Source organism: Ipomoea triloba, chromosome 13 (genome assembly GCF_003576645.1).
Source record: "Ipomoea triloba cultivar NCNSP0323 chromosome 13, ASM357664v1".
Lineage (NCBI taxonomy): Eukaryota > Viridiplantae > Streptophyta > Magnoliopsida > Solanales > Convolvulaceae > Ipomoea > Ipomoea triloba.
Window position 1 is genome coordinate 28,340,436 of NC_044928.1, and position 11,851 is coordinate 28,352,286.

Sequence of the window (11,851 nt, forward strand, 5' to 3'; positions counted from 1 at the left end):
TATGATTACAATAGAAATAATTGTATGTGAAAGTTTCATCAGCTTATGATTGAAGACATGATGACACAAAATGATGTTTTTTTTTTCTCTCTTCCGTATTCTTCACTAATATTTCGTGAGGCTTTTGCGTTATATGTTGGTGAAGCTTAATTAATGTTTAATCCAATTGGCAACATTGGATTGGGCATGGCTTGATGACTTGTTTTATGGTAAACAATTTTTTCAAAGTTTAAATTAGGATTTTAGGTTGTTTAATTTGGTGCTTGCTTGTTCTTTTAAGAATGTGGGTAAGAGATTTGACTTATTTAATAAACAATTTACAAAATCTTGTGAGAACCAAGGAATAGATGGATGTAGTTTTAATAATGAGAAAAATAAAATGTTCAAGATATATATTTATGTTTTTGAAGATGTAGATAAAGATGAATTCATACTAGCTAGAAGCAAGGGTTTGCATTTATACTAACAAAAAGAAATAATTTTTAAAATGCACCAAAAATGATGTGCGAACCGAAAATAAGAATCAAGATCTATGTAACAAAATAACATAGTTTTTTTTTGTTTTTTTTTTTTTTTGTTTTTTTGTTTTTTGATATACTCTAACCTACTACTAGTAGTATTTGTTCAACATAATGTCAACCCTAACTGGGATATGACTAAAACTTGAAACCTTCAATTCCTTATGAAAGATAACGATGATGCAATCAAATAACATAAGGAAGGTTTTAAGTACGTTTTAGTTATATCCCAATTAGAGTTGACATTATGGAGAAAATAGTGATGAGAAACATGAAAAGATATTCCACGTCGTCGATCACAACCACCAAGGGCATTTGCGTAGTTTTCTCCGCCATCAACAACTCCACCGCTTTCCCGGCGCTCTGGTAATCTTCCGGCAAACCAACCTATCTTCAATTGGGAAGAAATTGGTGAGGGACCAAAAGTGCGTCTTCCTATGTGAAATTTCAATTATACCCATGGTCTAAACGAAGTTTAGGGTGATTAAGTCACAAAAGGACTAAATTGACTACCGTAACAATAACTAAGGGATCGATGTTGAAATTAGAAGATAGAGACAACATTACAAATGCGCTACTAATTGAAGGGTCAAAAGCATGATTTTCCCTTTACTAATCAAATAAGAGTCAATATTATTCCAAAAAAAAAAAAAAGAGTCAATAAAGTTAATTAGGTATATAACAATAACTAAAAAAAATATTGGTCGAATTGTTGGTTGAAATTAATGATTCACATTTTTTTCTATTTTAGTATTTTTAAAATTATTTTCCTACTTTACCTTTTATTATATCAATTACTTTTCGTATATATCTCCACATTCCGTCAGTGTAAACATTAGTAACGGAATATTCATTAATTATTTATTATTCTTTAACTTATTCATTGATTTCCATAAGGAAGCTCTTAGGTTCTAATCTTATATATTTTATTTATTTATTTATACGTTTCTCTCATATTTCTTACATCTCCATATATTTTGTTTTTCAATTTATTTATTTTGTAATACCTACTTTGATTTTAGGACTAATTGAAAGACATTCATTTTTGTCTATCATTTTTTAATATTCTGTTTGTCTCCACTCTCCCAAATCCTAGTCCTTTCTGGGCTACTTGACTCATATGGGTCGAGTTGGTTAAGTTCATTTGGATAATTGGCCCATCTCTGAGCCCTGAATTCAGCAAATAATCACCTGTATATTGGTGTTAAAAATATACATTTGATTGGGCCCGTTGTACATAATTTTTTTTTTTTTTTTAAATTTGATTACTTTTTTTATATGGTTTGTAGGCTATTATACATGATGAAATTTACATCGTGAACACTCTCAAGTAGTGTGTGTGTGTGTGTGTATATATATATATATATATATATATATATAGAGAAATGCTACACACCCCGCCTAAAATTTTCTTCTTTATTTTTCATCCTGACATGTCACTACCTAATTGGTTACTTTAATGTTTTTTTAAAAAAAAGTAAATAGAGTCGGTCAATTCACGGCACCCAATAATTATATAAAAAATCGATCATGAACATTTTGAAAGTGACAAAAATGTCTCTCATATATGGTTTATCTAGGGTTGGGAGAGGGAGAGAGAATAGATCATGTGAGAACATATATATTAGTATAAAACATAAATTGTTTGTATCAAATGGTAAAAAGGTTCATGCTTATGTGGTGATAATTTTATAATTTTTTACAATTAAAAATGCATGTTCTACTTATAAAAATGTATTTTTCGCACTTTCACACAATAGCCTTATAGCCCTATAAGGCAAAAAGACACTAAAAGTAAAAGTATTATGAAAGTTTCCTATATTCTTCCAACTTTTTAAATCAGTTGCATTAACTGTTTACTTCTGGTTATTTCAAATTTTGATTTACAAGATAGTTCGTAACCATTACTTGAATGCACACTATGAGTGAAGTCACGCCTTATGACTCTAGTCAGCGAATGACCACATAGAGATAAACCAATTTATAACCTAAATTGCCCATAGCTGACTAACTCAAACCAAAAAGGTCCTATAGAGGCGGCTCTCATGGAGAGTAGAACTTGAGAACTTTATAATTATAAATCAACCATACCACTCAACAAACTTGATTGAAATTGCTCTCGACCAGCTCAACTAGAGTTGCACAGACAAACTTGGTTGTTCCAAATTGTTCGGCTATATTCCTTCAATTCAATCCTTTGTTGTTTGTGAAAGTAAACAAAAGAGAAATGCTTGACTCAAGTACGTCCATGTATCCTTTAGGCCCTAGCTAGCTAGCTAGGGCAAAGTAAAAGTATAAAGGAATCCATATTTGAATAGGATTCGTCCAGCTTTGAAAAGATGCACTTTACCACTTTTTTTGTTGATTCTTCTGTGTGTCATCAAGTAATGATAGGCATATGGGACGACAGAACATTTGTGCTCTCAACAACCTTATCTTTTTCACTCACTGCAAATTCTTAACCCTAAGGCTCCTGCCCTATATTCCTTCCTTTCATGATTTCATCATCTCATCTGCCTGTAAAATTTTCAGAAGTGGCCATTGATAATGATGCATGAAGTTAGTTAGCCATGGGACAAATGGACTGAGATGATTCTGTCATATGAGTGAATAATAGGGATTTCCATTTTGTACCATGACATCATAGTATCCCGACCACCCTAGATTATTGGGTTGTTTAATTTTTAGGGGTTTATGTGCGATTGAATGGCTGCACACCATGACAGACGATCATACACACTGATTTACAAATTTTTAAAAAACTCTTAAAAGGTTTAAGCAAGTCTTTTAGCTATCCACTTTGTGTGGGGACAGTATTGACTCTTTGTGTGGGGGCGGTATAAATACCACATTGTAACATAGTCCGTAGTGATAAAAAGGAAAAAAAAAAAAAAAAAAAGCCATGTAGGTTATTGCTTCAATTACAATCCAAATACTTTACTAAAAGAAAATCAACTCTTTTCACCTGATTGTATACCATACCTGTTTAAAATATTTTATTCTTCTGAGGGCAAGCATTTTTAGATAAAAAGACCACTTTTATGGTGGCAATTTAAAGTCTGTCTTTTTGGTCTATAATTGATTAATAAAAGTTGTATCATTCTTAGCTTGTTTGAGAGATACTATTCATGAGGGTAAGCTAAGGTCTTTTAATGCTTTTCAAGGCAGTGGATGGGACTTTTATTAGCTTTCATTAAAATGTACTGGTTCTTTGGTTCAATAATAGCATAGGATACCATTTTGACATCTCCCATGTTTTTTCAATGTTTTTTTCTTATTTGTTTTTAACCTAAGTTTCTTAAATCCTCAGGATCCTACTTATAGAACCGTTAAAGAAAGTAAATCGCGAGTGGTCCAAAGATTTCTCCAATCAAACCCCAATTTGTACACTATAATGCACAAAGAGCTTTACACTTCCATTCCCAACCTTCTACTAGCTAGTAGCGAGATTGAAGGTCAGACGGCTAACCATCTAAGCTAGTGTAGAGGGCATGTTTTCAGTTTCAAAAAGTCAAGAAAAAGAAAATAAAAACCCAAACAAATTAAACATTTCTCTATAATAAAATGTAGCTAGTCTTATAGTGACTAGGCCTAATCTAACAACCGCTACGTAAATCGCCCGCGATGTAAAATAATAATTATTGCACTTTTCACTATCTGACGTATTTTCTAACTTATTATTATTAAAATTTGCGTGAGATCATTTCACATGATACAAATAATACTTGCGTGTTTCTATCTCAGACAAGACGGGACGAACTTATTTACTTAAAATCAAATACCACTCTTACAACTTTATTTGATATATACATATAAGGCCAAAATTAGAACATATAAACTTCACAGAAAATGGAAATGGAACCTTGTAGAGGCTTACTAGTGACTGAAACAGTATGCAAAATGAGCAAAATTGATTAATATAATGAATAATGTCAAAAAGAATAAAAAGAGGAGATCAAATAATTGTCATAAATTTACAGATTACACCACAGGATCAGAAGAAAGCTTTCATGCTTAGCTTGTCTTCTTGTCTTCTTGCTCAAAGCTGCATTTCAAGATTTCCAGGCCCCCTTCTTTCCTGCAAGGCAGTAGATCTGTGATTCTGACAACTTATTTTCACTTTCTTGATTTTAGCTTTCATCAATATATATCAGATGAGAAAGAAGAGGAGAAATGGGGTGATAGTGATGATCAAGTGAGATAATAAAGATGGATTCTTGAATTGGAGAGAGTGTGATGATGAGGGTGGTGGAGGGCTGTGGAAGTAGAATGGGAAGTAGGGAACTATGGGGTTGGGAGGTGGCGGCGCTGGGCCGGAAGGGTAGGCGTTGTACGGCGGAGGGAAGTAGCCGTCTCCGCCCACCACCCCCTTAGGTGGGGTATAGGGGTAGTAGCTGTAGCCTGAGGGGGGTGGTGGTGGGGGGGAGTAGTAGTAGGAGTTGGATGAGTGAGGAGGAGATGGTGGTGGTGGTGGAGGCGGGCAGTTGGCGGTGGCGCCAGGTGGCGGTGGTAGTGGTGGTGGTGGTGGTGATGGGGTGTCACATGGGTTGTCACAAGATGAACACAATGTGCATTCAATTTGGTATTTTGATCCAACCCAAGTGTGGTTTGTGTTTGTTGCAGCAGCCATTGATAATGGGTGCCAATGCAATTCCAATGCCACTAACATCATCACACAAGCCATCAAGAAAGGCAGATTCTTCTCCATTTCTTGATTTCTCTACCAAAATGCAAGAAAAAAAGAGGACTTTGATGATGGTCACTACAAGAGCAGAAAAAAGGTGGAGAGTGATTGAAGAATTGAGAGAAAGAGAGAGAGAGAGAGGGGTCACTTGTGTTGAAGACTGCAGGCCAGATCACATGTCTATCTCTTTATGGTGAGTTAAGAAAGGTGTTTTATTATAGGCAAAAGGAGAGCAAAGGGAGGTGGAAAAGGCCTAATCCTTCAAAAGATTTTTTTAAAAGTTGAAAAAGAGGGAATACATTTACTTTAGTCTCATCCCAGTTTGCACTGGGTAAGCCTCGCTAGAAAGTATTTACAACAAGATGTACACCAGACAGATTAGAAAAGACAACCCTAACCAAGTTAGTTGAGTTGTTGCCTTAGTAACCATAAAGTTCCAAATTCGACTATGAACTATTAACTTTCTTAGGTTAAACTGACCAGCTATAGATAACTTAGGTTGGTTTATCTTCTTGTGCTTCTTTACTAACTAAGGTCACAAGGTAAGGTTTACTCAGTACATACTCTCATGTAGTGACTGCGAGTTTCCCTTGTCACCCAAAAAAATGATAGGACATTAAACAATTAAGGAAGTAAGCATTCATGGAAACAGGGAGGTTTTATTTCAGAGCAGCAGAGTGAGTAGATGGAGCAATATAATGCACTAAAAGAAACTTTTCAAACAATCTTGGAAGTATAGAGCAAAGTGAAGAAAGAATGTCAAAGACTTGTGTTGAGCAATCAAATAAGTTCTTCTGTACATCAAGTCATCAAGGCCAAATCATGAAAATAAGGATGATGATGATAAATTGAGTTAATAATGTTAGGGGGGAAAGTGACTCATGTTCATGAAAACTAGGAACCTTTTTTTTCTACCCACCGAAGAAGACTTTGCGCCACGAATCTGATACTTCACGAGCACTTATATATGAACCGATCTCCCTACAATCACACCTACCTAGAGCAGTCAAAACTTTTGCGAGTATTCCTTTTGCAGATAGTTCAGCAGTATAGTACACACTTCTCCTTCTCCTTCATCCATCCATTATTTTGGCTCGAGTGAGATGTTTGTTCTAGAATGGATCGGCATGGTGGGGTGTAAACTAACAAAGAAGACGGGACAGCAAGGTGAGGCCAGTATCCAACATCAAATAAGTTTTTTTTTTTTTTCGGGTGTAAGTGCAACTATGTACACCAGTAACTGCAACCATATATCCATATAATGCAAGCTAGAGACAGTAGAAACATCCTACACTGGAAGATTATCCAATTGGTATCCATCGAAGCCAAACTCGTTCTCGACTGGCCCAAGGCTATCTTGCTGCTGCATATAAGAAACGTTAGAACGGTGAGATGCTTTTAGCACATTCACAGTGCAAAAGGAGTACAGGAAAAGACTAACCTGTTTGAGAAGGGCACTCATTAGGTCTTCCTGGCCATATTGGTCTGAGAAAAGCGTGTTCTGAAAGCTCGTATCGGGGAGTCTCTCGGTCTTGATTGTGACGGGATTTCCACCGAGTAGTGAGTTGAATTGTGGACCGAGCATCGGGTTGTTTCCATGCCCGGTTTGTTCCCCGCTTAAGAAAACGTCCTTGTTGATGGGTGCGTTTCTGTTCTGTCCACTCTTTTGGTTAGAGGAAAACCCGTGTTGAGCCATAACTGAGGGTGGGGGGTCGAGGATTCCTTGTAAATTTGAATGATGAGGAGGGGGATCAAAAGTGGATCCAACGTTTTGTAAACCCCAATCCTGTGCTTTATGCTGATGGAGATCGTTAAATATATCATAACTGGGAACAAATCCTCTCGATCCTTTGACATCGGGATTAGCCTGTTCTCGGAGCATTCCTCTAGATGTTAGAGACGACACTCCGGAATTGCTAGTAGTATAGCTATTAGTTTGCAACTCGGTGCCCTGGTTTACAGAGAAAGCCACCGTTGATGGGGCATGGGAAACGGAACTGTGAATGGCACTACATGAATTGTCAACGATACTATTCCCTCCGAGGACTCCACCCGCCATTGCACTCGACAAAATGGGCTGTGGCACTGATAACGGCAGCCGTGAAGCTTGACTGCCATTTGGATCGCTTACCATTTGAGCCCGGGGCTGGGGTTGTGACATCTGCATTAGCAGAGGGTTATTTTGGTGCACCTGCGAGTTCAATTGCATACTCATACCACCGAAAGTCGGAGAAGATTGGTGCAAGCTTGCAAGCTGCTTTGGCTCCATCGTTGTCGGGATTCCATGAAGCAAACCAATTTGCTTACTACTATTGCCAAGTTGAGGCGGTCCATCACCACCAAATCTCGACTTTGGATTTTCGAAGCTAAATAGGTTTCTTTGATCTACTAGGGGCATTGATATTGCTGATTTAGTGACAGAACTGCCCAGTGCCGCCGCCTGGAATGTAGCAAGACTCTGTGCAGATATTTGACCCGAGGCGGCTAGCGCTTGGAGATCAAGCCCATTGAGCGAAGACATAGACCCGAAGGGCGATTCCGGATGCCCCATAAAAGAATTACCCAGTCCCCCCTGACCACTCAACCTCCTTAGATAAAGACGATATTTCTGCAAACCCATGGTCGTAAAGTTAGTTCTCTTTGAACGAAAGAAGGAAAGGCTTTCTCGCAGCAACTCATTGCAAAACATTATACATATATACATATATAGAAATCGGTTTCCTCCACTAAACTCGAATCATACGGGTCTATTTTACAAGAAAGAATTCCACCTACCTGAAGGTGGCTAGCAACATTCTCTCTCGTAAGCCCAGGAACATTCATCAATTCCAGAATTTTTTTCGGGACAGCCTCTGCATTAACAGAAAAATGCCGTGAAAACAGATTCATGTATCATTAGGCTCAATCTGCTAATTCAAATCGTGAAATAGTAGACACTCGAAAGATTCATGTGCATTGAAGTGTAAACACAGTATTGAAAAATGAGGACCGACATATATATCATTCCAGATGGACTAAAAATAACATCTGCCAAAACAAAAATTCCGAGTTTCAAGCAAGACCAAATTATATGGAACTAAATTTATCATAAAAGTACTTGGATATCTCTAATACAGCAACTTATCAAGGACTGATTACTCTTCAATACAGTTAAAAGCAAGTTGTGCACAGTTTTCTCCTATGTGCTAAATTCATGGTCGATGCATCATTTTACCATTTTATGTAAAAATTATGTAGGTAAAAAACTTCAGAAAGCCATGACTACCAAAAGTAGAGAGCAGATTGAAAAGTGAAGCATCATAGTTCTACACAGAAAACAAGTCAACATAGAACATTAAGCAACCAGCCAAGTAGGACGGGGAAAGGTACATACTGTCGATTCCTAATTGATTTACTGCTGCGACAAATTGCTGGTGGAGCTCCACCGACCAAACCACGCGTGGCTTCTTTAAAGTGGATGTATCATCCCTTTCCTCCGCTTCATCTTCCTCGTCCTTCCTTTTCTTGGAGTTTTTCCAATTCTCTTCATTTACTGAAGACGAGTAATCAGCATCGTCTGATGGTTTTTGAGGCCGATCGCCTTCATCTGCACTCCCTGATTGCTCGGGATCCTTATCCTTCCACTCGTGCTTCCTTTTGCGAACCACATGTTGCCATATGTTTTTCAGTGCCTCGATACGGACCGGTTTGATCAGATAATCACATGCGCCGTGCGTGACACCCTTCATCACAACATTCTTGCTATCGTCAGCTGACATCACTGCAGAATTATAGAACCAAACGTTAAATTGACATCCGTTACAACAGCAAAAATTAGGATGTAATCTGAAACCAAATAAAACAGCACACTTACTAATAACAGGCAGGTCCATCTCAAGACCGACATGCTCAAGAAGTTTGAAACCGTCCATGTCTGGCATATGGACATCACTTATAACGATATCGAAGCCATTCTTATTTTCCCGAAGATAAGATAGAGCAAGCTCTGCCCTATTGCACTTGGTTACTGGAAAAAAACAAGAAAATTTGTGTGAAAACAGGGAAAAAAAAACAAATCTTATGATATCACAAGTTCCTACCCCCAAATTAAACATTCCCAACCCAAGCAATCTACCCTTACCAATGGTGTTTCTTAGTTAGATTTCGCACAAGTTACCAAACCCCCCACCCCATATATATATGTGTGTACATATATACATATACAATCACAAGATTTAAAATCTTGAATGTTAGTTGGACTAACTTCAAAGGACATGAGAATGTGTTAATTTAGTTGTAGACATCTTCCAATTTCAACTTCAAAGAATGACAGAATTATCCCCAAATCTAACTATTTTGAATCTTGGGAATAATTGCTATACAAATTGCAGCAGAATCCCCAAGCTTTTCTATGCTTACTCAGTTACTCAAATCCAAACCTGGGATTTCCAAATCCCCTCAAACATTCCCATCAAAAATTGGAAAAAGAAAACAAAAAGACTTGAACTTTCCAATTACCCAGACAAAATCAATTGCATAAATTGAAAAACAACAAAAAAAATCACCACAAATTCAGTCCAAACTGCAGAAAAACAAAACTTGATGGCCAAATAGTTGTAGAGAGAGATTTGATACCTTCATAGAGGCAGGTCCTAAGCATCTTCTCCAAGATCTTGAGGCAAGTGGGGTCATCATCCACAACCAGCACCCGGAGACCCGCCGGAAACTTGTCGGAGACCGCATCACCGGACTTCCAAGAAGCGTTTGAGCACGTAGCCGACATCCCCTTTCCCACTTGACCACCACCCAGATTCATTTTTTTTTTTTGGTTTTTCTTTTTCTTTTCTCCCCTTCACAGTATTCAGCTCATATATAAATATATACTACATCCAATTTATGGTAAGTACAAAATAAAGGAAAATTGAGAAGTACCCAAAAACAGAAATATCCCAAAATTCAAGCCTATGAATTTTCACATGCCCAAACTCATACCCAGTTCCCAGAAATTCCAAGAAAACATCAAAGTAAGGGAAAGAAAAAAAGGCTTTTTGGGCTTAAAGAGGAAGAAATGAAAGAGAGGGAGCAGAAGAGAAGTAATTATTTATACATTAATATTTGTACTTATACATATGTATATATATTATGTATATATATGGGTATGCACATGAGATGAGGACCTGTTTTGTGCTTGTGCTTAAAGGAGGCATTCATCTTTCTGGACTTGGGGTTTATCCTCATTACAATTTTTTAATGCCTTTTTTTTAATTTTTTTTTTATTTTATTTGATTTATGAATTTCTTTTACTCCCTATTTGCTAGTGGGTCTCTCCGTTGAGTGTGGATCCAGCTCATGTATGAGTTTAACTTGCCCCACGCCAGCCAACTCCATTTTATATATATTTATATGCACATTTTTCTCTGACCTTTCTTCTATACTTTTTCTTCTTCCTTATTTACTCTATTCAGATCCTGCAAAATAAGTCGAGTCTCGTTTAGTTCCTGTTAGAAATATTTCTCCCAATTTCTTTTTTCTTTTTTGAAAACTTTCCCAAATTCTTTGATGTTTTGATATCATACATATGTCATTTTAGCTCAGGTGTGTTTAAAAATCCGAAAAAAAATGATTTTTCAGTGGTTAAATGTGCCTGGAAGATCAAGAATTCTCGTTGATTGAGGAAAGCAGTGGTGTTTCGGGAAAAATAACTTCCGCCAAATTTTAGCGAAAGTCATTTCCTGGACCAAGGCTACATCAACGAGGAGGGCTTCCGGTAAAACTACGTCCTGCTATCGTTTCCCGCTAACTGGTTTTCGCGAGAAACCATTGTTTTTTAAAAATAAATAACGTTATTTTTAATATTATTATAAATATTTTTATATTTTAAATAAAATAATTAAAATGTTTAATATACAATTCTACTCTTTTTTTCCAGAAAATGAACCAAACGCATAAAGAGAGTTTTCCATAATGCAACCAAACACCGAAAAGGAAAATATTTACTGGAAAATGAGTCAGAAAACATTTTTCAGAAGTTGTTTTTTTTTTTTTTGTTTCCAAACACACCCTTAGTCTCCTAAAAATTATAGATTATTCTTTTTTTTTTAAACACTAAAATACAGTAAATGTCATGCTATTTTCACCAACTAAACCCGCTAACTAATTGTCAAAGACCTTGTGGTCTAGTGCCACCCGGTTGCACCCCACATGGGAGGTCGGTTTATTCCGAGCCTCAGTGGAGGCGATATTGGCTTATAGTACTCCAAAAAAAAAAAAAAAAAAAAAAAANAAAAAAAAAAAAAAAAAAAAAAAAACCGCTACCTAATGTTTACATTCTGAAATGAAATTATTTATAATTTTAAGAAGTTTTATTAGACATACGCGACATAGATTTGATTTATCATACTACGAGATAGTAATTTTCGTGGGAATGTAACATAACTCTTATATGAAATTAGGGTTTAATTTACTATAATTCTTTCGTTTTTGTTTCTCCGTTGTCTATTTTAAGCTGAAGAAATATACAAGAGTATTACGGAGTATATGTTTTTCTTTCTTCAATTTTCAATTTATCTAAAGAAAAAATAGAGATTTTCCCAGCACACTGTGATTATGTAAATGTTCTTGAAAGTAGAGTATTTTAGATATCATTGACTAATTAAAACTTTCATATGTA

At 36.4% G+C, this 11,851-nt stretch overlaps 1 protein-coding gene across 3 annotated transcripts; it reads right to left on the reverse strand.

Moving 5' to 3' along the window:
* Nucleotides 1-5,916: 5,916 nt before the first annotated feature.
* Nucleotides 5,917-10,396, reverse strand: LOC116001599 (two-component response regulator ARR2-like). Of its 3 annotated transcripts, none has more exons than XM_031241484.1 (7): nucleotides 9,817-10,396; nucleotides 9,056-9,208; nucleotides 8,576-8,962; nucleotides 7,978-8,054; nucleotides 6,644-7,810; nucleotides 6,495-6,562; nucleotides 5,917-6,344 (listed from the first exon to the last, which is right to left on the reverse strand). In XM_031241484.1, the coding sequence occupies exons 1-7, from the start codon at nucleotides 9,995-9,997 to the stop codon at nucleotides 6,287-6,289; spliced, it is 2,091 nt and encodes a 696-aa protein (XP_031097344.1). In that variant the 5' UTR covers nucleotides 9,998-10,396; the 3' UTR covers nucleotides 5,917-6,286. The 3 variants fall into 3 exon arrangements, with proteins under 3 accessions (XP_031097344.1, XP_031097343.1, XP_031097345.1); XM_031241483.1 differs by having other exon boundaries at nucleotides 6,495-6,565; XM_031241485.1 differs by having other exon boundaries at nucleotides 5,917-6,562; nucleotides 9,817-10,395.
* Nucleotides 10,397-11,851: the final 1,455 nt, after the last annotated feature.

What these genes read in the sequence shown, in the direction of transcription:
- LOC116001599 (XM_031241483.1), bottom strand. Translation starts at nt 9,997, where the DNA reads ATGAATCTGGGTGGTGGTCAAGTGGGAAAGGGGATGTCGGCTACGTGC. An exon ending in ATGTTGCTAGCCACCTTCAG is followed by an intron (nt 7,811 to 7,977) that starts GTAGGTGGAATT and finishes ATGGGTTTGCAG; the next exon opens with AAATATCGTCTTTATCTAAG. An exon ending in TGAGTGCCCTTCTCAAACAG is followed by an intron (nt 6,566 to 6,643) that starts GTTAGTCTTTTC and finishes TCTTATATGCAG; the next exon opens with CAGCAAGATAGCCTTGGGCC.